Source organism: Eschscholzia californica, unplaced genomic scaffold, assembly GCF_041429995.1.
Source record: "Eschscholzia californica isolate CP2 unplaced genomic scaffold, dmEscCali1.0.p SCAF_1, whole genome shotgun sequence".
Classification (NCBI taxonomy): Eukaryota; Viridiplantae; Streptophyta; class Magnoliopsida; order Ranunculales; family Papaveraceae; genus Eschscholzia; species Eschscholzia californica.
In genome coordinates this window covers 76,882,023-76,906,945 of record NW_028238198.1, presented here as the reverse complement: position 1 = coordinate 76,906,945, position 24,923 = coordinate 76,882,023, and the positions used below count along the sequence as shown (strand labels likewise).

At 35.1% G+C, this 24,923-nt stretch overlaps 2 protein-coding genes, 2 long non-coding RNA genes and 1 other non-coding gene across 7 annotated transcripts; 2 read left to right on the top strand and 3 right to left on the bottom strand.

The window, feature by feature from the left end:
* Positions 1–608: 608 nt before the first annotated feature.
* LOC147569343 (uncharacterized) lies at positions 609–2,907 on the bottom strand. Of its 3 annotated transcripts, XR_015231250.1 has the most exons (4): positions 2,607–2,907; positions 1,666–1,757; positions 887–1,019; positions 609–793 (listed from the first exon to the last, which is right to left on the bottom strand). It is a non-coding gene; the product is annotated as an uncharacterized LOC147569343 (long non-coding RNA). The 3 variants fall into 3 exon arrangements; XR_015231249.1 differs by having other exon boundaries at positions 609–1,228; XR_015231248.1 differs by having other exon boundaries at positions 609–1,019; positions 2,607–2,904.
* Positions 2,908–9,046: 6,139 nt separating this feature from the next.
* LOC147569342 (uncharacterized) lies at positions 9,047–14,433 on the bottom strand. Its single transcript, XM_086671893.1, has 8 exons — positions 13,925–14,433; positions 12,945–13,187; positions 12,009–12,430; positions 11,424–11,531; positions 10,882–11,074; positions 10,158–10,234; positions 9,871–10,024; positions 9,047–9,625 (listed from the first exon to the last, which is right to left on the bottom strand). Exons 1-8 carry the CDS (start codon positions 14,255–14,257, stop codon positions 9,344–9,346), a joined length of 1,812 nt encoding a protein of 603 aa, XP_086528019.1. The 5' UTR covers positions 14,258–14,433; the 3' UTR covers positions 9,047–9,343.
* Positions 14,434–18,058: 3,625 nt separating this feature from the next.
* On the top strand, positions 18,059–20,319 carry LOC147569341 (uncharacterized). Its single transcript, XR_015231247.1, has 5 exons — positions 18,059–18,391; positions 18,440–19,269; positions 19,373–19,431; positions 19,551–19,597; positions 19,763–20,319. It is a non-coding gene; the product is annotated as an uncharacterized LOC147569341 (long non-coding RNA).
* A 191-nt stretch (positions 20,320–20,510) lies between these two features.
* Positions 20,511–22,404, bottom strand: LOC147569340 (uncharacterized). Its single transcript, XM_086655829.1, has 2 exons — positions 22,115–22,404; positions 20,511–21,469 (listed from the first exon to the last, which is right to left on the bottom strand). Exons 1-2 carry the CDS (start codon positions 22,169–22,171, stop codon positions 20,576–20,578), a joined length of 951 nt encoding a protein of 316 aa, XP_086511955.1. The 5' UTR covers positions 22,172–22,404; the 3' UTR covers positions 20,511–20,575.
* Positions 22,405–23,266: 862 nt separating this feature from the next.
* On the top strand, positions 23,267–23,339 carry TRNAA-CGC (transfer RNA alanine (anticodon CGC)). The gene has a single exon. It is a non-coding gene; the product is annotated as a tRNA-Ala (tRNA).
* Positions 23,340–24,923: the final 1,584 nt, after the last annotated feature.

The window sequence follows — 24,923 nt, the reverse complement described above, 5'->3', positions numbered from 1 at the left end:
AAAATAATATTGAAAATGAGTAGAAAAGCACAAAAGATTTGAAAATTATTATTCAGATCAAAAAGTGTGCAAATACTAAAATACCCTTTTTTGTCATTTTGTGTAACTAAATTCTTTTATTTTTCTTTAAATTTTAAATCGATATAACTTTTGTTTGAGATGTCGGATTTCTATAAAAATTATATATTTAGAAATGATTTTTCATTAGCTTTCTAACAATATCCACTTTCAATATTTTTTTTCAAAAAAAAAACCCAGAAAAAAACGGCGTTTTTTCCTTTACGTTTTTCTGCAAACGTGTTTGCAACAATCTGTTATGCAAACGTGTTTGCAACAACCTGTTATGCAAACGTGTTTGCAACAACCTGTTATGCAAACGTGTTTGCATAATGTAAGTGTTTGCAAAATATAGATTGCAAACATGATTTGCAAGCTTTATTGAATATAATCTTTAATTGCATATCTTGCAAACTCGATTTGGAAATCGAGAATATAAACTAAGAGTATGTATTTACAAAATCTTGAGTTTAGAATTGATTTCATCATTCATCATATAAAATTAATGAAGCCATTGTCACTGAAAAATACTTATATGCCAACACAAATAGTAGTTACATTTGGCCTATTTAGTTCCGTTTGGTTCATCATCCATCGGGATTAATAGTATACCCCACAGTCGCTATCATCACCACCTCCTCTTTCTGGGTGAATCAGCGGGATCCTGCCAATGTTCCATTTCCACAATTCGACACATTTGGCACATCATCAATGCAGATCAATAGTACACCACCTCCTGCAACTACCAATCCAATTATAAGTGGCAATGTTCCTCCATTTAGTTTTGAGTTGGTCACTTCTAACACAAATATCAATCATGAAATCTGACCTCTTCTATTGACTAAACTTTAAATGAAAAACAAGATAGTCTCTTATTTGTTCTTGACAGCTTTTATTATTTATGAGTGCGAGGACGATACGTTGCGTAGTCCATGGTTCTTGGTGCTTAGAATGGGATGCATCTACATGTGAAAAGAAAGCATTATTGGCACAAGATTGGAAATACAAACAAGAACCAAGAAACGGAAACAAGAAAAAAAAATTAATATAGTAAAAAAAGAAAGGATCATAAAAACAGGTCGGATATGAAGTTAATTTCATACTCAGTTTGGGTTTGTGATTTTTTTACTGCCCATGATCAAGGGTTTGAAGTTTCGTTGTCGAGCACAACCTAGTAGGAAGCAACAAAGGTCATACATTTTCACACAAGTCTGTGGTAGAACCGTCAAATATATAGGAAAAGTAACGAAATTATAGTGAAAATCGCGAAGCAAAAATTATGCAAGATGTAATATATAATACAATTGGTATTCGGGAAGGGTTCAAACGAGAGCTAATTGACATCTATAAACAAATTACAGAAGTATAGTTTCATATATTGTTGTGATAAAAATTGACTATTTTCATATATTATCACTACAGCCTATAGACTACTAATAAAGAGCTTGAGCTTATTCAACAGTGACTTAGTATCCTACTAGGCCAGAAGCTATTAATAATATATACGTACATTGTAAGTCTACTAAGATCTTAACAGTGTGTGAGATTTGAGGATACCACCTAATAATTGCAACCAAAATTAGATTTAGGAAGTTGGGAATGGGGTACCTTTGAGCTTGCACATGTCCGAACGTCCAAAAGTTGTTTCGCCTTTAACTAAAACTTTATGATTCTAGAGTTTCAGCCAGCCACAGTGGTACCTGAAAGAAAACAGAAAAACCAAGACATTTTAGTATTCGTATATTTAATGATAGCATACGTATAGTTCGACAGTGTGGGTAAGCATTAAAGGATTCAAAACAGATAGAGTAAGTATAACATTATGAGTGTCCTCCCCGTAAACACGGACTAGAACGAAATATCCTTAAATTTCTCGATGACGCTACCAACTGATAACAACCTTCTCGATAGCATAAAAATGGACTTTAAGTGCCGTTTGGAGAAGGAAAGTTGGGATTATATTTTACTTCCAGTAAGTACTCGTAATCACTTGATTATGAGTTTTGAGACTTCTAGATGCATCTCAAGTTTAGATGTTTGTTCTAAGTTTCATACACAGAGACTCAGACTTTGGTGTTGAAAACTTGTTTGGCGATACCGTATATACGACTTTTCATAATTGTAAACCTAGTTTACAGTCATCAAAACCTTTTTTTTCTTTGTCCTGTAACTAGGATTTCAAGGATGACAAACCAATTCCAATCAAAACAATCAAAGTGAACAAACTGATTCCTTTCAAGAAACTGAAAATATGAAACAAAAATATCCCAACCATGAGCAGTACCAGTTCGTTTAGTGTAAGATTTATCCTTAAATTAACATAAAGGGTTCAAAGATTTTGAAATCAAAACAGCTAACATAAAGAAATTGATAGATAAACATAAACTCTTTTCTTATAGTGAATATAAACCCAAATTCCTGCTAATGATAGATATAAAAAAACAAAGAGAATGTAAAACCTAGGAAGAACAGTTTTCCCACAAATAAAATCCATTACTTTTTTTTTGATGAAATAAAATCCATTACTTTCCCATCAAGATCATACATACCGATTTAACATCCATCAAAACTGAAGTTGAGTAAAACATTAGCAAAAACCAATGGAAGATACATTGGTTGCCGAGTTTTAGATCTAGAGACCAAATTCTCATCTTCCAACAGTAGAAGATCGATCTGAAGATGGACACCAAATTCTAGAGTGAGAAAGAAACAGTGAAAGCTAAGATGCTGCTGGTGAGGAGGAGTATGGAGATGAAGTTTCAGGTGTTAAAGAAATTCAATTGAAGGGGAAGAAGAAGAAAAAGAAAAACCCTAAAATTTTGGTTTGTTTTTTGGGAGAGAATGAATATTAGTGAGTAGGGTATTTTGGGAAGGAAAAGGATAGAAAATGACCTGATTCTTAATTACCCATATTATTTTAAACCTTATGTGTAATTATCCTTAATATGGGGTAATTTCTAGAAAGGTCAAAATAATATTGAAAATGAGTAGAAAAGCACAAAACATTTGAAAATGATTATTCAGGTCAAAAAGTGTGCAAATACTAAAATACCCTTTTTTGTCATTTTGTGTAACTAAATTCTTTTATTTTTCTTTAAACTTTAAATCGATATAACTTTTGTTTGAGATGTCGGATTTCTATAAAAATTATATATTTAGAAATGATTTTTCATTAACTTTCTAACAAGATCCACTTTCAATACTTTTTTTCAAAAAAAAACCCTAGAAAAAAACGGCGTTTTTTTCCTTTACGTTTTTCTGCAAACGTGTTTGCAACAATCTGTTATGCAAACGTGTTTGCAAAAATCAGTTATGCAAACGTGTTTGCAACAATATGTTCTGCAAACGTGTGTTTGCATTTGCGATATTGCAAACCTGTGTTTGCATTTGCTATTTTGCAAACATGTGTTTGCATGTGCGACAATGCAAACTCAGTTTGCATTTGCGACATTGCAAAAAACTCACTAATTTCCCCAAACCAACTTTTGGTTTCCACCCAAGAACTTGCTTTACTACTATTCATCTTTCCTTATTTATACGAAAATTTGTAGTGTATTCGTCAAATAAATAATCTATATTTTCAATAAATAGATACTCAAGAATTGACCGTATTCATCCATTCTTTCGTTAATACACCATCGCATTCGTTCGTCACAAGAGTACAATACTCAATATTAACAATGAACTTAAGATCAAATAACTTAAACACACCCTTTTCATCAAGTTGTTGAACTAAAACAATTGGATAACTCCCCCCACCCCCCCATCATTATCACAAGAATACACTCCTTTTATTGTAGGTCTCTCACCAAGGCTTTGAATTGGAACAATTGGAAATTGCTGCCTAATTCTCCACAAATCAAGAATTGATGTGAATACAGAGATATTCACAAAGGTATGTTCCAACACAATCTATACCATTGCTTTTGCAACCAATCCATTCATGGCAAGTTTAGCCTAACGCTAGATCAGGCTTTGGTTTATGAGCTAAAACTTCTCGACTATAGCCAACATTCATCGAATAAACATCTTCCCCCTTCATTAACATTACCATTAGACAACCCATCTCCTTTCATCAACATTACCATTAGACAACCCATTGAAGCTAACTCAGGAATTTCCACAAACACCTCATCTGCAATATTCAAGATAATCTTCTTGTTCTTTCTTTCTTCAATGCCCTTGGAAGAGCATTCAATATTTCAGAATGGTTACTGACGCTAAATCAAAATAAGCTTCTTCTAAAGAAGAGAATATTGTAATCAAATAATTATTTTCGTGCTTTAATAATCGTTACCACAACAACTGAATGTGGATAGAACAATTACTTTCATGCTTTAGTAATAGTCTCCGGAGTATACTCCATTAAGAACACAACAACTGAATGTGGATACATGTAACCTTTTTGGTTAACCCCTAACAATCGTAATGGAAAATCGTAATGGAGATGAATTAAAGATGGAGAACCCCTAACTAAAATTTTAGATTTATATATTTATATGAGGAAAAAGTGGAAGATCAGAATAAGAAGATGAATTGAAGATTGGGAAGGAAGTAGGCTCGTATGGTATTGCCGCTTAGCTCCTGACTTACCTGAAGCAATGATAGCACAGAGAGAATCAAAAATGCTTCTTTGGTTGTTAAGAAAGGAAGTGCAGCAGAAATGTTTTGGACATTGGCAATGTTGAAAAATTCGTTTCTATCGAATACACAGAAGAATCGTGAAGAAGAACCCAGAAGAAGAGGAATCAAGAGGAAGAAGAAGGAGAAAACCCTAAAAATTCTGAATATTTTTAGAGAGAGAAAGAGTGTGAGTTTTAGTGGTAAGGGTATTTTGGGAAGAGAAAACATAAAAAAATGACCTGATTTCTAATTAACCATATTATTTTAAACTTTATGTTTCATTACCCATAATATTATTGTAACTTTTAGTGAATAGAAAAATATGTAGGCTTTTTTAGTTATTATAATATTTTTTTCATCCTCAGAAGTCATTTTCCCGTGGTATATTTGGAGTGTTGGGAGTGGTATATTTGGAGTGAAGGTCAAATGGAGATAGAATGTAGTGATAGAGAAAATCGGTTCGGGTCGGTCGATACCGGTCTCTAGTTTCATCGGATCGGTGGACTCGGATATAAAATATTATTGGTGACTCATTTATTTAATTTGACGGTCTCAAGCGGTCACTTTCAAGAATTGTTTATCTATTGACCCGTCTAAGACCATTTATTTTATCGGCTTCGAACACCTGACGGTTTCGGCCCAGACTTTCCAATAAAATTTATATAAACTTACTAACTCTTTTTTTATTACCACAAATAAAATTACAAAATGAAAATGTTTAACCAAGAAAACACAAGTATCCATGAAAAAAAGTTGATCACTATTTGGCAAAATATAATTAAGACATGCGCTAATCATACCCTCATATTTTCGATAACACATCGTCTGACACTATAAGGGGCAAGACAAAGTGCATCGTTAAACAATAAATATGTTGTTGATTCAAAGTTAGCTCCACAACCATCATATATCTACAAAATTTGACGGTCTATAACCTCTAAAAATAAGGACGGGTTATTTGGTCACTCGTACCGGACTACTGGTAGGCTAGCAGGCGGTCCTTCGACACTGAATTTTGATCGTGATTGTCCGCCAGTTCTTTCGGTCCGGTTGGACACAGACTGTTATGACCATCGGGTGTCCATGGACACTTTTTGTCTTGGTCGGACGGATCGGGTAGCGGTCTTCCGGATTTTTTTACCACCACTAAGAAGGTGTTTACTGACAAGATAGGATAATTCTAATAGTATTCATTGAGCCCAAATCTTTCCTCGAACTACTATGACGGTCGCGTGCCGATCTTATGTTTTTATGATCGACGGTCGTGTGCCGATTTGTTGGAAACTTTTGTGTTAGTATAATGCGTTCAACGACATTTCTTGTGTATATACAACACAAGTCATGCAATGTAGACTTACCGAGTAAATTAAGGTAGAGCATAGCGCTTGGAACGAATAAAATCAGTGGAAGGAAAATGAATAAGGGTTTGTTCTCACTAAGTTTACTTAGCCCGCTTTGGCCTAATATGTTTATTTGGCGAACTGAACTGACATGCCACATAATCGAAATAGACTAGTTTGTGTTGACTATGGCCTTGGTCGAATTACACCAGTAAAGCGTGAAACAAATGTGGTACGATTGACAAACTCAAATACATGACTTTCTTATCAATTAGCAGTTATTTTCTTGGCAATTTCTTCAAGTGACTAATAACGAAAAAAAATAGTAGAGATAGAGCCAGGAAAACCCAAGATAAATTAGGGAGGAAATATTAAATCAACGACCTAAATTTCCTCTCGTGTCAAGAGAAGAAGTTGAAAAATCAATCTCAACCAGTGTTCTGAGATTCCATCGCAAATCTACATGGGATTTCTGTCACCAATAGTATTTTCCGAGAACAAATATAGGGTCTCAATGTACAGAGACGAATAAATTTTGAAATAGAGATTGAAATGTAAGAAAAGCTGAAAATAAGGTCTTGAAGGTCATTATTACTTCTAGTTTCTTATTTGTACACAACTTCTATTTATACCCAACTAAAAATTCTAGGGGGATTGGGCCATTGGTCCAAAAAGGGGCCCAAAATGAAAATCTCACCCAAGGTTGCCTAAAAATGAAAGGGAGGTCCAATGTGTCAGTTTGGGGTTCAAAATTACGTAAAGGGCCCTTAGAAAATAAAGTATTTGTCGTTCATGCCATCGAAAATTACAAAACTGCCATTGAAAATTACAAAATTGTCATCGAAATTTCTCGGGAAACGATTTTTTTCTGAAAAAGAATCTGACAACCCGTCCATCAGAATCTGTACTGTTCAGAAATTTACGGAACTGCCACCGAAAAATTCCCGAGAAACGAAATTTTTTTCGGGAAATTATTTTTTTCTGTACTAGCTAGACACTTTTGCTGGGCGGGAATTTGAAATTTCGTAAAAAAATTTAAAAATTTGGGCGGGAATTTGAAATTTCATTTGAAAATTTCAAAATTTCGAAAAAAAGATTTTGTGACCGGAAAATTATTTTATGTACTGGAAATTTGGGCGGGAATTTCAAATTTTCAAAAAATTTTGAAAATTTGAATTTTTCGTGTACTGGTAAATTATTTTATTTACCAGTCAGTTTTTTTTTCAGGAAAACGTCAGCATGTCCCGTCCAAGGGCAAGAGGGGGATAAAAATAAAAAAACTGACATTTGGACATGCAACTAATTTTTGGGCAAGAGTGGATTTTTTTTGAGTTTACCCCCCAGATTTGGACCTTTGACTCAAAAATCCAAAATTCTAAGGGTCTGTTATTCGTTAAGGTCTTTTTACTAGATCTTCAAAGTCCAGATCTTCAAAGATCTCAAAAGTTTTGGACCATTCTTATTAAAAATTTGAAAGACCATGATCTTTTAGGTGGTAAACCTTTTTATGTTCCGGGACATTAAAAATCCTAGATTAAGTTCTGGACCTAAAACATTTAGAAAATAGTTTCCTTTTAAGGTCTGTTTGCTATCTCATATTTCCATGGAAATAAAAGAATTTGCTTTTTACCCTAGTACTTTTATATTTGTAATATTTCTCTTTAATTTACTTTTAGGATTTGGTAATCTTTTATTGAATTTCATATTTTAAAACAAAAAATGGTTATCCCCATTTGGATAGGCCCGGTCTGGGTCAAGTCCTGGTCCCGTGCTGGGTCATGGTTTAGCCAACCAGCCCCGTCGGGGACTATATCAGTCGGGGTTGCTTGGACCCGGTCTGGAATGGTTTATTTCGGCCCACATTTGCCACCCTAGTCATTGACTTTGGTCTTAGGGGCCATTGTCCCTTTTATTCGGGGGAGTAAAAAATCAATCTCATTGTACCCTTTGAACTCAGATGATACCAAGATATGAACTCTCCTCGTTGTCTCCCATGGTTTCTATCTCATTTCTAAGCTCTTTTTTTGTCGTTTACTTTAGTCTTTGATTATCGTTTGGATCTAAATTTCTATCATCATTCCTTAACATTTTCACTTCCACCCTTCATCACAAATCATTTGAGATCATTTGTTGACTTAGTTCGGTATTTATACTCATATATATTTTGACAGAGATCCCAATTACCAGCCTACCAAGTGTCCGATTCGTTTCTTTTACTTCAGATTCGAGTGGGCATGGTTTCTTTGTTTAGTAGCGGAAAAAAATTGGGACCAATTTTATGTTCCTCCGTGCGGACATCCTATTTTCCCTGGGGATTTTGGGTGTCCATATAATTCGTCTACAATGGTACACGATGCTTAGTAATTTTATCTTCCATTTAATTAGGCAGACTTCTCATCAAATTCCTTATCATTTTCAAGAGGAGATGTAAGATATACAAGCCACAAAATGAAAAATATTTTATGAATTGAAGCTATTTTATGCAATCCTTCAGTTTAGTAATTGTGATTTATTAAATTATAGTGTTACTGCTTTATAGTTTTTACATGGGCTCCAATTTATTACTTCAAGTGCTCCCCATACAGCTAAATTTTGCGTGGGGTTTACCGTTTACAGGGGCGTCCATAGAACCTACCCTAAATATATGATTCCACGAGGAACACGTAATTAAATTACTAATTATTGAAGAGGTGAGCTTAACTACCGATTACTCTAGAAGAGGTAAAGTAAGAAAGATCAAGTTATAAAGAAGAAAGATAGTCGAAAATGGAGATGGAAATAACCACCTTTTCTCTCTTTCTTCACTCTCATATCTCTCACTCTTGCCGAAGTCACTCTTCCCCTCTGCTTATCAGAACGATGTTCGCCCTTCACCTCCCTTGTCCAACAGCAAAGCAAAGGTTGCCACCCTCCCCCAAAGAGAAGGGAGACTGATAGTTGCTGATGTTGGTGGTAAAGATGATTTTCTTTTTTTTTTAATTTTTTTACGAAAAAGGAGTTGTCAACAATGAACAATAATGTAGTTCTTTAGGAATCATGTCCCTGGAGGACTTAGAATTCATGTTTACTTCATCCAAACCGACAATCAGACATTTTCACCTCTGCTTATACTTGCACCATGTAACACCAATAGCAGAAAAACTCAACACGAGCAACCAAAGGTTCAATCAAATTTTGCCAAGTGAAGCTTGTGTTATTATTAGAGGAAAGAAGTATACCTTGCGACATTGACAAAACTTGCCCAGAGCCACCTTCTCTCCACATTGTCCCAAAGAGGAAATAGCATAAAGAAAAAACTTTGATGGCGAATCGAAGAAACAGAACTAGTCGTTGAAGAGGGCAGGTGCATTTCGCTTTGTTCTTAGGCTCACCTTATATTTCTCAACTGAGACCTTCTTTATGTTGGGACAACTCGAAACGATTGTTGCAACTCCATCTGAGGATACACCCGGACAATTATCAACCTTACAGGACTCAAGTTGTTTGCAATTTCTCACAAGATGTGATAAACCAACATCTGTGATTTTTTCACAATGACGTAATACAATATGTTTTAGTAATGGACATCCTTTTCCTATCTCCACCAAAGCCGCATCTCCCAAGTCCTGCTTATACAAAACAAATATATTTGATTTAGTACTGTTCGAAGAAGTGTGAGATTAATAATTAAGCCATTTCAGACTTCATTTCATTTTGATTGGAGAAAAAATCTTTCTAAAATATGTGAGCTTGTGTTTGTGTGTGTGTGCATTCTGCATTGTGGGCAGTTGGCAACTTATATCCAAATAATAGAACTTAACAACAGAATCAATATTTGTCTATGTGATAATAAAGTAGAAAGAATCCTTACAGAAAGCCCAGACAAGTTTAGGTAAGTAAGCCTAGGGCATCCCCTTGCAATGGCTCTCAGTCCAACATCATCAATCTGCTTGCTAAGACTGACATTCAAATGCGTAAGTGAAGAGCATCCCTGACCAATGGCAATAAGGGCATCATCTCCAACCCTAATGGTATCCACATGAATAGTATAACTTTATAAGATATATGTTAAAGAATACTGTAACGTAAAATTTAATTCGTAAAACGTAAGAAAAAACAGCTTACTGTTCAAAAGAAGAATCAGAGAAAGAAAATCACCTTCCACAATCCCAAAGAGTCAAGAGTGTGAGACACTGGCAGTTGACTCCAATGGCTACAATTCCCTCGTCTCCAATCTATATAAAATGCAAATAAAATAAATAAAGTCCTTTTCATGCTTTATTTCTATTGTGGATTAACACAACAAAGGACCGCTTCTTCTGCAGCTTCAGCCCCCTCATAACCCCCCTGCCCTCTCCTCTTGCTTTTGATGACCCACTTGTCCCCCTAGAAAAAGTGATGACAAACAAAAACTACGAATATACTAAGCCCCCCATGCCTACTTGATTTGGCGTCCTTTATGACACCATAGGAAACTTTGGTGTTTGATAATTCAAATAGCAGTATTCTGAACGCAGCTGTTCCTGTATCCAAGCAAGCATGCTTAACATTTAGCAATGCCACAATAAGAGGAGAATTTCTAGGTTATTCATCTAGTGGACTCATAATTCAATGCATCCGGTTAAGGGCCCCACTCTATAGTTTGAACGGTAACCTTCTCGTTAATCAACATTGTTCTAATCATGGATATGACTGTATTTAACAATGTCTAGTAACCGAACCCTATTGCTACAATTGTAACTGCTTCTTCAAGCAAGAATTTGAGGAACAAAACCTCTGGAAGTCTCATATAAAAGGTAAATTTATAGTTTTAAAAAAAAAAAGGTAAATTTATGCCAAATAACAAAGTAAGAATTTGTGCATCAATGAAGGAATAAGTTACCTCAGTACATTGTGTAATATGAAGGTGTTTCAAGCTTTTGCAACCCTCGGCTATGTGGCATATGGCATCATCTCCTATATCCGGACATTTGCGTAACTTCAGAGTTTTTAACCATTTGCAACATCTACCAATCTCAAGAAACACATCGCTGCCATTTCCGTGCCAGGAGTCTAAAGTTAGTTCACAAAGATTCCTGAACCCATCAAAATGTAAATAACTTTAGTTCCAATGGATACATTATAAAGGAGTTAGTAGCATCTATTTTATCGGGAACATGAATAAGGGCGAAAGAATAATTTTGCTCTTTGATAAAATAAAGTTTACCCTAATTCGTGTGTGTTCAACTGAACCTGTCTATGCTCTCGTAATAATAAAACAAAAAAATTGTAAAGCATAAATGTCGAAGGATGCAAACACTAATGGACTTGATGAATCACTTTTAGGTCTCTGTTACTCAAAATATGTTAAGTAAAACAACTCAAAAGCACGTCGTTTCAAAAATAAATGTCAAATGGACTTGCAAGAGAGAGTGAGAAACTGACGGGCAAGATCTTCCAATAGATTTCAATCCAACTGTTCCAATATTCTTGCAGTATACAATTTCAAGATGTGTGAGTTTAGAACATCCATCTGCAATTGATTGTAGACCCCTGTCGCTCAAGAAAGAACAACCATTCAGAGTAGCATATTTCAATTACTTGCACCTAAACCCAATTGCAAGGAGACAACTACAAGATAAGACACGTTTATACTTCATAACTCCAAAATATCAAGAATACGATTTATTAGATCCTAATGAAGCCCAACAAAACTAGCCGGTGAACATCATATACTACTAACCAACTGAAAACTCGGAGGGAAGTTCAAAGTATTTTAGCTTTCTTTGTCAACTGAACATCATATGCTACTGTGACAGGTGGTTGTGATTTGTGAATGTCAATTGGGCCAGTTTGGTGTTTTCACTCATCCTTGAAGGATATTGATGGTATTGCCTACAAGAAACCATTTCAGATCTTTACGCTTAACGGAAAGAGTAAAATTTTCTGGTTTTTCATTGACTCCAAAGTCTTCATGAGAATCGGTTCAATATCAAATTTCAAATAAACAATCATAAAAGGTTATCTTACCTATCAGTTAATCTCGGCAAAAGATATAATGAAAGAAACTCCAATGATAAACAGTAGGAACCCACAGCTTGTAATCCCTCATCTGTATCAGTAACACTTACTGATGCTAGGATTGCTAGCTTCAAAACTTTTAAAGATGGGCACCCTTTAGCTATAGAAAGCATCACTTCGTCCCTAATGTAGATTGAAGCCAATGATAATTTCTGAAGATAGTCACAATTAGACCCCACAACTTCCAATGACTTATCAGAAATATTTTCACAATTAGATATTTCAAGTGCTTTGAGCGACTTCCCACATCCAACAACTATTTCAACCACACCTTTATCTGTCAAGCATTTACAACTACATAAATATAAATCTTCAAGTTTCTTGCAACACTGTCCCACAGTTGCTAATGCTTGATCTCCAATATTACATCCCTACATGCAAAAAACAAGTAATACTTCAAAATTACGCATTGGTCACTAGTGATTCGTTGAGTATATTTACGCATTGGTCGAAAAATAATGCAGACTGACCATTGCATATTTCTGCATAAGGGTTAACAACTTAACATTGCTCTGGAGTCTGGAGTACCGGATTTTTTTTTATCTCATTCGAAATTTCTTGTGTTTTTCTAAACAAATTTAATAGAATTAAATTTATCTTCCTATATTTTTAAGATTTTTCTCAAAATTGATGTTGTTTAATGAGCTGAATTGATAAATTATATTATACACAGTATATACAACTCATTTCATGAGCTTTGCCACTAGCCCACTCCTCTTTGATACGAAGTGAAATACCATGTTTACTGCCTACAGTTTGAACACAAAAGACACATCATTTCATGATTCAAAATTCAAAATTCAAAACAAAGAGTACAGGCTATGTTAATAGATGAAACGCTTATCAAACGAGAAAATAAATAATATAATGGGGATAAATACTCACATATAATGTCAAAGATCTCAAGAATCGACATTTCTCAGCCAAGGATACTAGTCCTGCACTTGTGACATCAAGACACCACATCAAGGTTAACTTCTCAAGCTTACTTATCTGAGCAAGAAAGGACAAACCGACATCTGATAAGCCACTTGTATCAAAGACACATTTTTCAGATCCACTAGTCCCATGACCATCACATTGTTCTATGGAAGAGCTTGAATTCTTAATACGACGGCGTCTTCCTTTCTGCGAGGGAAGTAAAACTGTCAATTTCTTGAATTGGATATGTAGGATTTTGGAGGGAAAAAATTACATTAAGAAAATCAACACAATGAATATCAAGTTGTGTACACATCTAGACTAATGGGTAAGATATCTGTTTTTTCAGCATGAGCAACAAAATTGACTTGTTATCGAGGAAAAACTTTCTACTTAGAGAAGAGCCCAATGAGCCCATAATCTGAATAAAAAACATGTTTCCCGTTGCCTCCACGAGGGTTCTGTTTTAAAGCCTAGCTTCTAAGAGAACCCGCCAACTTGCACACGGCCAAAGCACGCACTCTCCTACATAAAATCCCTCAAAAAATTTGCATGCTTTTATGTATCCCCACGTTACCACGTAGCAACATCCAAGTATAAATATTTTGCTTTTTTGAGACTTTGAATAAACCGGGTTGTTTATGTATCTAATCTTTAAATTCAAGTTGATCAGTTTTGACTTTCCAACAAAAATAACTTCATGGGAGATTAAGCTAATATTACTTACTCTTAAAAATCAAGCAGAATCATGATAAATCACTAACTAGTAAGTAAGAACACTTCACAAAGGATTTCATAACCCTTGAATGTTAATTTCACTATCATTATATAAAACTCTTCACATAATTTTCAATGCTGGTAATTTTTTTTAAAGAACGGCTATGAATCAAAACCCTAATTCAACAAGAACATTTAATAACAAATTTAAGATGAAGCAGACTTACATTGATGGGGCGACAAGATCTTTGGACGGGTCTAAGTAAGGAATTAATTGGTGGACTGCTGGAATATGGTGATGTTCCATCGATAATAACATTTCGAAGATTAACAAATCGATCAATCATCAACTTAATTACATAATCTTGATTACAAGAATCATTGATTCGAAGTGTACGATGACTTAATCTTTCGAGTTTGAGCCATTTTTTGCACACAAGAGAACATGAACGAAGAGAACATGAATCGGTAATTGGTTTTGAATCATCATTGAGACGATTGAAAATCTCAAGAATTAGTTCATCAGGAAGAACTGTGTTTATCAGATCACGGCCTCTCATTGCGAAAAACGAAGGCTACAAATTTCTGCCCTAAAACCCGAGAGAGAGAAACAATTCTGGAAAATTTTTAAGTAAGGAAGAAGGGTGAGAAGTTGGAAGATTTTTGGAGGGAAGACAGAGGGCCCGCCCTATATTTGCATAGGTGGGTGCCTTGGGGGAAAAAAGAAAAGTTTCCCTTGAAACCCCAAAAATCACCCATCCATCATACACACCCCTCAACTGTCGGCATAAAACGGTCGACTGGAGATGGGTGGTGACGTCTCTCTTTTTTGTCTAAGTTCCGACGAGGGGAGAGCTCCTTTCGCTGAAACCCTGCGCTTGAGTTCCAAACGAAAATAGGGTTCTTTCGTCTAGAAACCAGAAGAACCAGATCCAAACGAGTTTCCGGAACTTAGAGAGAGAATGAGAGATAGGGAAAGAGGAGAGAGGGAGAGAACATAGAAAGGAGAAAGAAGAAAGAAGAAAATAGAGAAAGTAGCTTACCAGATTTGGTGGTTGTGGTCGTCGGCACTAATGGTGGAAGTCGCCAGAGTTCTAGTGGAGGCGAGAAGGGAAGAAGAAAAATTAAAAAACTGAAAAATGATTAAAGGTGATTTTTGGAGGAAACACAAACAAAATTTGTTTCCACCTGAAATTTATTGCCTGTAAACTTTTCTTATTTCTCTAAAACACTGACCATTTGCATATACGAAGTCCTATATTACCACGAATCCACGTTGACGTCTAGAAGGAAAGAAATGCGCCCAAAACTAGTCAAACTTTTTAGGAAAAATGGGTACACAATGTACAAATTTGTTAAAGCCAATGCATTTTTCACCTAAGAAGACTTTGTCAAAACAAATTGGCATAGGCTTTAGAAGGGTGTAAGTAGTGCCTGGTTAGGGGTTTACTTCATAAGCGGGTTTATGAGTTATTTGATTATTTCTTCCGATAAAAGGGTGTAAGTAGTGTCGGTGGGGTACAAATAGTTCTTTCAAACGCAGTACAGATCAACGCACTGTGTAAATGTATTGAGCTACTATTTTTGGTATTTAGTACTCGTGTTGGTTCGCTTTTTATCTATTTCAATTCTATATTCTAATAAGTAGCACTTACAAATAAAAAAAAGTGCGTCGCTCTTGTTTTAGAATAATATATCATATTCACAACCAAAGTCGTACTTTACGATACTGAATAACGTTACAAAAAATTAATAACAAGTAACATGATACATTCTCAATGTAAAACCATCATCACGAGATATCTAAGTAATATTAATTAGAAAGTTACCCACAATAAAAAAAATTATTGCAATGTGCGTGTAACTATACCCATTATCTTAACGAAGACAAGTAAAAAAGAATCAGCAACACATACATTTTTATTGAAACATTTACCATTTCACAAAGAAATAAAAAAAGAGGTATAAACTTGAAACATGAAGCAAATAATACTAAACAATGATAAAAATGTTGTAAATTGTCGGTCTATTTGCTTCAATGTGTATCGATATTTGCATGCAACTTAATGGAAATAAAGGAAGAGAAAAAGATAGAAATATTAAGATATACTAAAACAAAGAGATGATCTTGAACCAAACTATATTTAGAAGAATTCTTTCCAAATCTTTTCCATACACTTTCTTATCTCTTACCAACTTATCTCAACAATACACAAAGTACATCTATTTATAGGGTGGGAGAAGTAATAGGATGTTGACACATACCCTATGTGTTGTCACTTGCATGGTGTGTTGTCACCACCAAGATGACACTTTGCATATGGAGTTGTAGAATGGTGACACATAACCTCATGTGTTGTCACTTGCATGATGTGGTGTCACTTAACCACAAACACTTGTCACATGGAGCTACCATAAGGTGACACCTCTCATATGGAGCTACCATAAGGTGACACCACATCAAGGTGGTATTGTAGAAATGGTGGGTGGCTAGAGATATAAGTTGGATAAGAAAAAGGGTATATTAAAGGCACCCAAATCCCTTGCATCACCAATGATTTATGGGCAGCCACATCCCTTATAACAAAAAAATAGTTACAAATAAAAGAAGTCTTCATTGAGCAATACTCGATTAGAAGTCGTATAGTTCTTTTCAATATAATATCTAACTTTTTCATCCAGATATCGCATTTGTAGAGTATAAGATATAAGTAATTTTTACTCTGTTCCTCGACACTATTTGGAAAGGCCACCGTTTTGGAGAAAAAAATATTAAACAAATTTTACGTTCATTTTTATGAATTTTCTTGTTTCCCCGCTACCATTCCTTCTCAAACTCTAACAATGGTCGCGCGCAAAGGGCTAATGTCGGCAACATCTTTTTTCCAAATCATTCACTCTTCTTCATCGACTATCACCACCGTCATTCCTATCTCTCTTTTGCTCCATCTCTCCCTAACTTCCTTCCACTTTCTCTATTCCGGCGAAAGGAGGGTTCCTTTCCCCAGAATGTTTGTCTGACTTGGAGGAACCCCACAAACATGACCAAGCTTTAGGTGAAGGGGACCTTGCTCGCGAGAATAAATAGAATGAAAGTAGGAAAGACAAGGCAAAAAGAGAAATATAAGTGGTGGAGAAATATAAGTGGCGGTGGGAAGAAAAAAAGGGAGAAGAGATGGAGATGAGAGAATGGTGGTCGTGGTGGCCGAAAAAATGAGTGGTATGAGGAAGAAAGAGAAGTTTTGTTGTCCTGAAAAACAATTATACACAAGATATTAAATAAACAACACAGATTTATGGAAGTCTTCAAGATTTAATTAAGCAATCAAGTATTTATTGTTTTCACCGAAGGGTTTTATCACAATCAAAGAAGAGAAAAAAATCTACATAATCCACTTGTAATCCTCAACTGATCTACCATTCCAACTTAGAGGGGGGAGTCTATCAAACCTGATTTCTTTTAGTATTATCTGATTTTATACTCTCTTTATTAGTTACTGCTTTTTGTCGATATATTCAATCGACCTAGTTCGGTTGGATCTTTAAATTTGATTATCTGCTTCAACCTTATTTTTAATTTTCAGATCTGGTCAGTTAGAACCCTAGATATACTTTACTCATCTAATCAGTTAAACACCATTAACTGACATAAACCAAAAACCAGTGTATCTTTCATTAAGATACAGGCTTTATTGAGCAGTCATGTTTACTCTTCATGGTTATTTTGTTTCTTATTTTTTCAGTCATCTTCAGAATTCTTTATCTTAGGCTAACATTTGAGTTGACATTCAATACACCCCTCCTCCATCAGAATCAGTTTCTGACTGAGCTGACCAGTTGCTGGTAGTGGTGCTCAAAAGGACGGGTCAGTTCGGGCACCCGCCCGTACGGAAGACGAGTCAGGTCAACCCGGGTTCTCCCGAATTCAGACCTCTATACTTGGCCCAACGGGCTAAGCCCGACTCGATAAAAGCTCGAGTTGAGCCCGACTCGATAAAAGCTCGAGTTGAGCCCGACTCGATAAAAGCTCGAGTTGAGCCCGACAACTTTTTTTTCCTTCTTCTCTTTAAATATATATATTTATATATATAGAGTATTAATGATACATCTTAGGTAAAACATATAAAAAAATTTAAGTTTTAAAAGAAAAAATTGGTGAACTTTAGAAAATGTTATCTATAAATATAGGTAATTTGTTAAGTTAGAGAATGAATATTTATATTTCTATCAAGATTTATAGTATTTGAAATAGAGAGTGAAATGTAAGAAAAGCTGGAAATAAGGTCTTGAAGGTCATTATTCCTTCTAGTTTCTTATTTGTACACAACTTCTATTTATACCCAAGTAAAAACCCTAAAGTCATCTTTCTCCAAGAGTGGAGATCTCGTAAGGAACAGGGTTTTGTGTGGTTCATTTGTTCTATCTTTGACCACAAGTACCTTGAGGTCACTCATCGCCGTTTCAAACTATTCTCTGGTGATCCCTATAGACGTTTTCTCATCTTTAAAATGCTTGTTTATACTACCCATTCAATTTTTTAGCACATCATTTGCCCTACTTTTTGTGTATTTTTACTGCAAAGTTGATATTTTTTGACTTGTTATCTAGTTACCTGATTTGTGTTGATTCATTGATAGAAATTGTGATATATGAGTTAATTATAGTTAAGCTTATTTCCCTTCACCTTAAATCATGTTTTTCTTTGAAGGGACATATCATTTTATACAACTAAACTCTTTAAGCTTCCGTCAATCATATAATGAGGTATACTTTGATCTGAAATCACTTTCAAATATGACTTCCTTCTGATTCGAGGATATAGGAATGGGTTCAATGGATGGCTCCCGGAACCCTAGGTGCTCGTACCGCAGGTTCTAAGCGTGGGAGAATGACCTGCGACAGTCCGAGGTATCCCATGGGCATCCTAAACCTGAAATGGGCTTACCCAATCCGGCATATGGAGTACATTCTACGAAATTGTACATTTCGTATTTTTATCTAATGTGTTTTAACTTTTATCCCCTTAATGTCTAAGTAAGGACATGATGATTTGACAGTAAAAGGTATGAGTAGGAAAAGAGTGTTGATAGCAACTAGATGAAGTCAGATGGGGAAGGGACTCGGGGAGAGGGCCCTGGCCTTTGCTCAAGTTATAACATGTGGCTTTCGCAACCTCTCCCATAAAAATTATACATTTGTATAACGGGTTGATTAGAAAAGGCGTGGGCTGTATTCTAGAGTTGGGTGCTAGCCTAGACTTCGCCCGACATAGTACCATATCCCCAAGCTGATGTTCATCTCGTTGCTATCTTCATCTTTCCTGCGTTGATCAAACCTTCGTTCTGATCCTTTCGCTATGTACATTTTGGGACTTGATTTTTAAATTTCATGTCGCTTTTCGTCAACTTTTAGGGCTGCCTTGATTTTTATTACAATTTATAATCATGCCACTTTTGTTTGCTTGATAATATGATACTGTAGATGGGTTTATTCCAGGCTGGAATCTGATGATTATTTATGGCGTCTTCTTCCAATTTACATGCTTTAGGACCAGGAACTGCATTCTGGCTAGGTGTATAAAAAAAATCTTTCAATTCCATTTCATTGAACAATTAAGCTCTTCGTTTATGTTTTTTTTATCGTTTAATGAGATAATTTGCACCCTTGTGATTCAGTTGGGACATACTTACTATTGCTATCAAGTAACAACCCTGATATAATCTAGAGGCATCTGGTAAGACCGATGGAGTTGTTTGTTCTTTTCAAACACACATAAGAAGTTGATTATCTTTTTATGTTTTTCTTTTATTTAGATTATAGTAACTTAATTAGATCTGGTATTGTCTGATTTAGATAATAGCTCCACGGAGTGATGAGAAGGAAAACCATCTAGTAGTCTGGTACTAACATCTTACTTTTCGGAATTTTACTATACTTGAAGTTTGGGTTTTGGTTTCATCAACATATTTCATTCTTTAATTCATCCTTTCCTCTTTCGGTTTCTGGACTCCCTGTCTAGATTTCTTTAGTTATTGAAGTTCAATGTCATTTTTTTGTTGTATTAGAAGGTAAGAAGAGTACTCCAAGTTGAAGGGATTCATGAAGACTCCACCTCAACTAACGTCACCACCACCGCCGGTGCTGCCACCAGTCCACCACCAACACAACAACCCTATCATCAACAGAAGGATTTGGCAGAAAAACCGTGAATCCTCTACACCAACTATAAGTCCTCCACCCAACCACTGCCACCACCACCACCACTATTAAATAAGTGACTACGAGAACGGAGAAGCTACTCATTCAAATTTGAACAAGGTAACCTCTATGATTTGGAGTAAGAGGAAATTGTGTTTTTTATGGACAGAAAAACAAAGAGTAGAAGTTTAAACCAATGACTTGTCCTTTTTCGATTTTCTCAGCTTTCACTGTGGTTCATGGTTGGATACTCGTAAAAGTGGTTTAATACTAGATTAGGAATTATTGTTGTCATTGGAGTTTTGTTGGATCTTTTATATGGTCTATTATGGTTAATATGGCTTTCCAAGAATTCTATATGTATCTATGAGATCGAGTATGGAATTCTGTTTACTCACTTTAAATTGAGTATCCATTTCCCCCCTTTTCCTGCCAGGATTGGAAGTTAACATTCATTAGGGTTTTTTGTGCCGTCCTAACTGTAAACAGCGCCAGTAGATGCTGAATTGTTGCAAAATATTGAATTTGTGAAAGTTTTGATACTTAAATGCCATTAATCATAGGGGTGTATATATATAGACAGACACACACACACACATTAACCTTATCCCATTGTTTGTGAGCATTAAAAATAGTTCATGACATTATTCAATTTCAACCATTACATGATCATATTAACTTTATAATGAGAAAGGAACCCTAGTTATGTGCTCCTCTCCACTCTTCTCATCATACTGAACAACCCATTTACTCTTACCCGATCTCCTTCCACCCCTCCTTGTATTCCTTGGAGGTGTCCCAACACCACCACCACCACCACCTCCATATTGACTAGGTGTACCACCACCACCTCCATATCGACATCTACCAAGTGAACCACCAAGCTCATCAACACCATATCTACGAGATGTAGCTCTAACCTCACTGTCACCAAAATGACCTTGTACTCCACCACCACCACCACCACCACCACTGGGTAGGGAGCAACTGTTGTTGCCACCACCATGGCTACCCAAACCTCTAGACTCAAACTCATCACTCTTTCCAAACATAGTGACTTCAACACCTTTTCCAATAATGTGTTTTGTAGACCTAATTGAAGTAGTCTTATCTTTCTCAACTCTTATATTCCCTCCTAACCCTACTTCCCCATCCTTCAAATGATTTGCCACCACAACTGATCTTTTAGGGTTTACATCTACCAAGTTCAACAGTCTTGTATAATCTTCAGTTTTACAATCAATGAGGGAGAAATCAATGTTTTCATAAGTTGGTAATAGTTCGAAAGGATTACCAACTCTGAATTCAACCATATCTTTAAGTCCTTTCTCTTTTATTACTTGTTTGGATTCTGTTAAGGTGGCTTCTTCAGGTAATATACATACTAGACGACCGCCTGTTTGTCTTGCAGCAGCTGCTAAGGCTATTGTTGATGGTGATACTTGAGACGAAACTTCGACAATTAGTTTAGCAGTCATTCCCGCAGCTAATGCCGATATAGCCTCGTTACACTCGGCCCATTCTTGACTACCATTTATCTCTGGCTCGTTTCCCTTCTCATTTTGATCTTTACACTGCCAAAAAACCGAAATTATGCTAAAAATACCGTGGCGGAATGCCAAGACTCACCTTAGAAACACTTGTTGAAATAACGCGAATAAAAAATATATATATTACGCATAAAAACGTATCCACGAAAGAATATTTGCTAGTATTGGTTTGCTAATGAATGTTTGTAAATAAGCATACTCCAAATTATGATTCCTTCATGTGTATTTATGTATTTGAGTGTATTTTGTATAAACTAATTATGTTATCTTACTGAAATTTCAAAAGATGGGATTGCGTAAGGGATGAACATCATTACGAAAAATTTAGAGAAGAATAAGTGAGACCTAATAATATGCACAAAGTAGTCTAAATGTTCAATTAGTTGTATTAATTGTACAAGTTTAAGCTAACCATTGGTTTTAATTATTGGATTTTGAGAAGTTAATTATCATTCCTTTGCTTTATTCCTCAATATAATATTGACACTAAATTCATATATGATGTTCAATTCATATATTCCTCAAAACTAACTATTTTAACCCATAATCATCTATTAAGTCTTTTAAAGTCCTAATGCAATTAAGAAGAAGAAAATTGTTCAACAAATTAAGACCTCCAATATCTAACACCCCAAAAATTAATGAAGAGAGTGAGAGTGAGAGATATACCAGTTTAAGGGTATCAAAATAAGCATTTGTGGCAGATTGAGGTGACCATCCTCCCATTTCAGAATATATATACCAAAATCAGATTGAATCCAATATTTTGTCTCTAACTAATCTGATTTGATTGAATTCTTCCGGAAAAAATGATAATATATAGAAACCGGAAATTTTAAATTCACAAAAAAATTGACAAAGTTTAGAGAGAAAACTCTATTTGATTCTGGTTTATGGAATGGAGAAAGAAGGCCTTTATTTTAGGTTAGAGGATATGGTTGGTATTTTAGAATTTGTACAACGATGACAAAAAGCGGGTGCCTAAATATACTGAGGTAAATTAACTGTATACGTGGTTACACCCTAAACAAACGGAAACTAACACGGAAATTACGACTACCCTAGGATCCAAGTACCCAACCAACAATTCTGTTACAAATACTTGGGTAGAGTTTACAAACTGGCGTTAGTTGGATTTTGACCATGACGATTTCGTTTTGACTTGATCGGTTTAACTCTGATTAGTGATTTTGTGGGATCATTTGACTGGGTGCCTCTCTACGCGCAATGCTTTCGTTTCGAATTGGTCAGTCCGAGTGGGGGCACCTATAGGTATCAAGAATCGACTACACTCAAACACTCTTGGAGGGCCTTATACCAAGTTTGGAGTGCGCCTGTAGACGCACCCTATTTCATTTACGAGTACTTTGTGCTTTGGGACTATAAGGTTGATACATACATAATGTGGGTGGAAATATAGGTGTAGAATGTAATTGTAATGTTTTTTATATGGTTACTTATGAGCTTATTTTGTCTTAAAAAAATTTCTGGTCTTATATCACCATGAGAATAAATCTGAACGGTTGGGTGGAGGGAAAAGATACTCTATTCCGTAGATATTATGTAGTGATGTTTCATGGGAGTTACATACTCATATATCCTTCCAGAGTAAAAAAAAGAAGACATTATCGGAAAATTAAAATCAGAAATAATGTTTGTGAATGAGTTAGGCACTTGTACAAACTTGCATTCTATGTGGTCGAGAGAGAGAGAGAAGTCCATTCAATGCATGAATGTCTTGCTCTTTTTTTTTATTCCGGTGGGAAATTTGTACATGCGTGTTTCCAGTAAGTAAACACAACTCAACAGATAATCAAAAACGGGGGTGTAGCTCATATGGTAGAGCGCTCGCTTCGCATGCGAGAGGCACGGGGTTCGATTCCCCGCACCTCCAATTCCACCACTTTTTGTGTTTTCTTTTCTTCATTTTTTTTCAAAATTTGGTGAAAGATGAAAAAAAAAAATTTTCATCAATTGTGTCTAAAAAAGCATATGATTTTTTTATTCCTCATGAATGATGAACACTATTCCAAAACAGGGGCCACTGATTCTCACACAGAACTCCACATCTAGTTTTCTAGATTAACGACCGAGAAATTATAATGTAGATTGTGATATGATAGTCATCTTCTTCTTGAAGAGACGTTAATGCTTTCAACCCCTCAATGCAGTTATCTTTCTTCTGAGCAGCAATCGGAATTGCTTTCAAACCATCAAGTAAGTTATTTTTCTTTTCAACAAAAAAAAAAAGTAAGTTATTTTTCTTCAAGAGCAATTTAGAACTTCTGTGCGTTTGTTACGTGGTCACACCGGCTCTGTTGTAATTTTGTTTTTCCTGGCCTGCGATAAGTGAGTTAGTAGATCATCAGACATCAAAATAAGTAGTTAGAGAATCTCCAATGCAAGACTCAATCTTAAAATCTTAAGTGTCCCCACCTAGGATTTTTTAGTTTTTTTTATACAAAAAAAACCTCTTAAATGCAAAACTCAATCGAGATCTTAAGATGATGTGAAAACATTTAATTTTGAGATGCCTCAATTACAAACTCTATTTTTGAGATCTCTTAAGTATCTTAGTCATCAAATTTAATTTTTGGACTAATAGAAAATCTTTCTCTCTCAACTATTTTTTTCTATTAAATGTATTTGTGCTGGGTCAAAACCAGAGTTTTTGTTAGAAAGGGCCGAACTATCATAGTCATAAATAAATTTGAGAAATTTATACATAAATAAGTCATAGAGATTAAATACAAATATCAATTCCATTCCGTTCAAAACTAGCACTTAAAAATATCAACTTCATTCAATATTTCAATTAAAAATATCAATTAAGTCATAGAGATTAACCATAAATAAGAAAAATAATATGGTACTGCTACACCTGATAGTTTTTCTCTTTAATGAAAGAAAATAAAACCCGTCGCTCTTTTAAATTTCTAAAATCTTTTATAATGGATATATGTGCTAAACTTCTGAATGATTTCTTTTTCATTGTACAAAATCAAAAAATCTGAGAGAAAATACGATTTCTTTGATAAATGTATTTGCTTTCGAATTACGATTTGAGAGACAATTAATTTTAGGTTACGAGATATCAAAGTTTGGATGACTTAAATTGATTTCTCTTTACAATTGGAATCAATATAAATTAACAACTAGAAAAGCAATTGAAACTTGAAATAACAACAACTTCAAATAATATTGAAATAATAAAAACTTCAAATATAAAAAATTAATTATTTGGGTTGTGGAACTTGGAAAAGTAAGAATATGTCATGAGAAATGCACTCACCATTTCTACTGGTCACACTCACATCTTCTTTGACTTCAACAAATATTACCTTAGATGTAATTGTATATAACAAAAATGGTGAGTGCATTTAAAGATTCCCTTAGGTCCTTGTTTATTTTAAGTTGGGCCTGAGTCTTGAGTTGTGTTTGGGATGAGAGGATTGGGTTAAAGCTTAAGGGGAGGGCC

What these genes read in the sequence shown, in the direction of transcription:
- LOC147569342 (XM_086671893.1), bottom strand. Translation starts at nt 14,257, where the DNA reads ATGAGAGGCCGTGATCTGATAAACACAGTTCTTCCTGATGAACTAATT. An exon ending in TCTATTGGAAGATCTTGCCC is followed by an intron (nt 11,075 to 11,423) that starts GTCAGTTTCTCA and finishes TGATGGGTTCAG; the next exon opens with GAATCTTTGTGAACTAACTT. An exon ending in ATATTACACAATGTACTGAG is followed by an intron (nt 10,235 to 10,881) that starts GTAACTTATTCC and finishes CATTTTATATAG; the next exon opens with ATTGGAGACGAGGGAATTGT.
- LOC147569340 (XM_086655829.1), bottom strand. Translation starts at nt 22,171, where the DNA reads ATGGGAGGATGGTCACCTCAATCTGCCACAAATGCTTATTTTGATACC. An exon ending in ATTTTGATACCCTTAAACTG is followed by an intron (nt 21,470 to 22,114) that starts GTATATCTCTCA and finishes GTTTTTTGGCAG; the next exon opens with TGTAAAGATCAAAATGAGAA.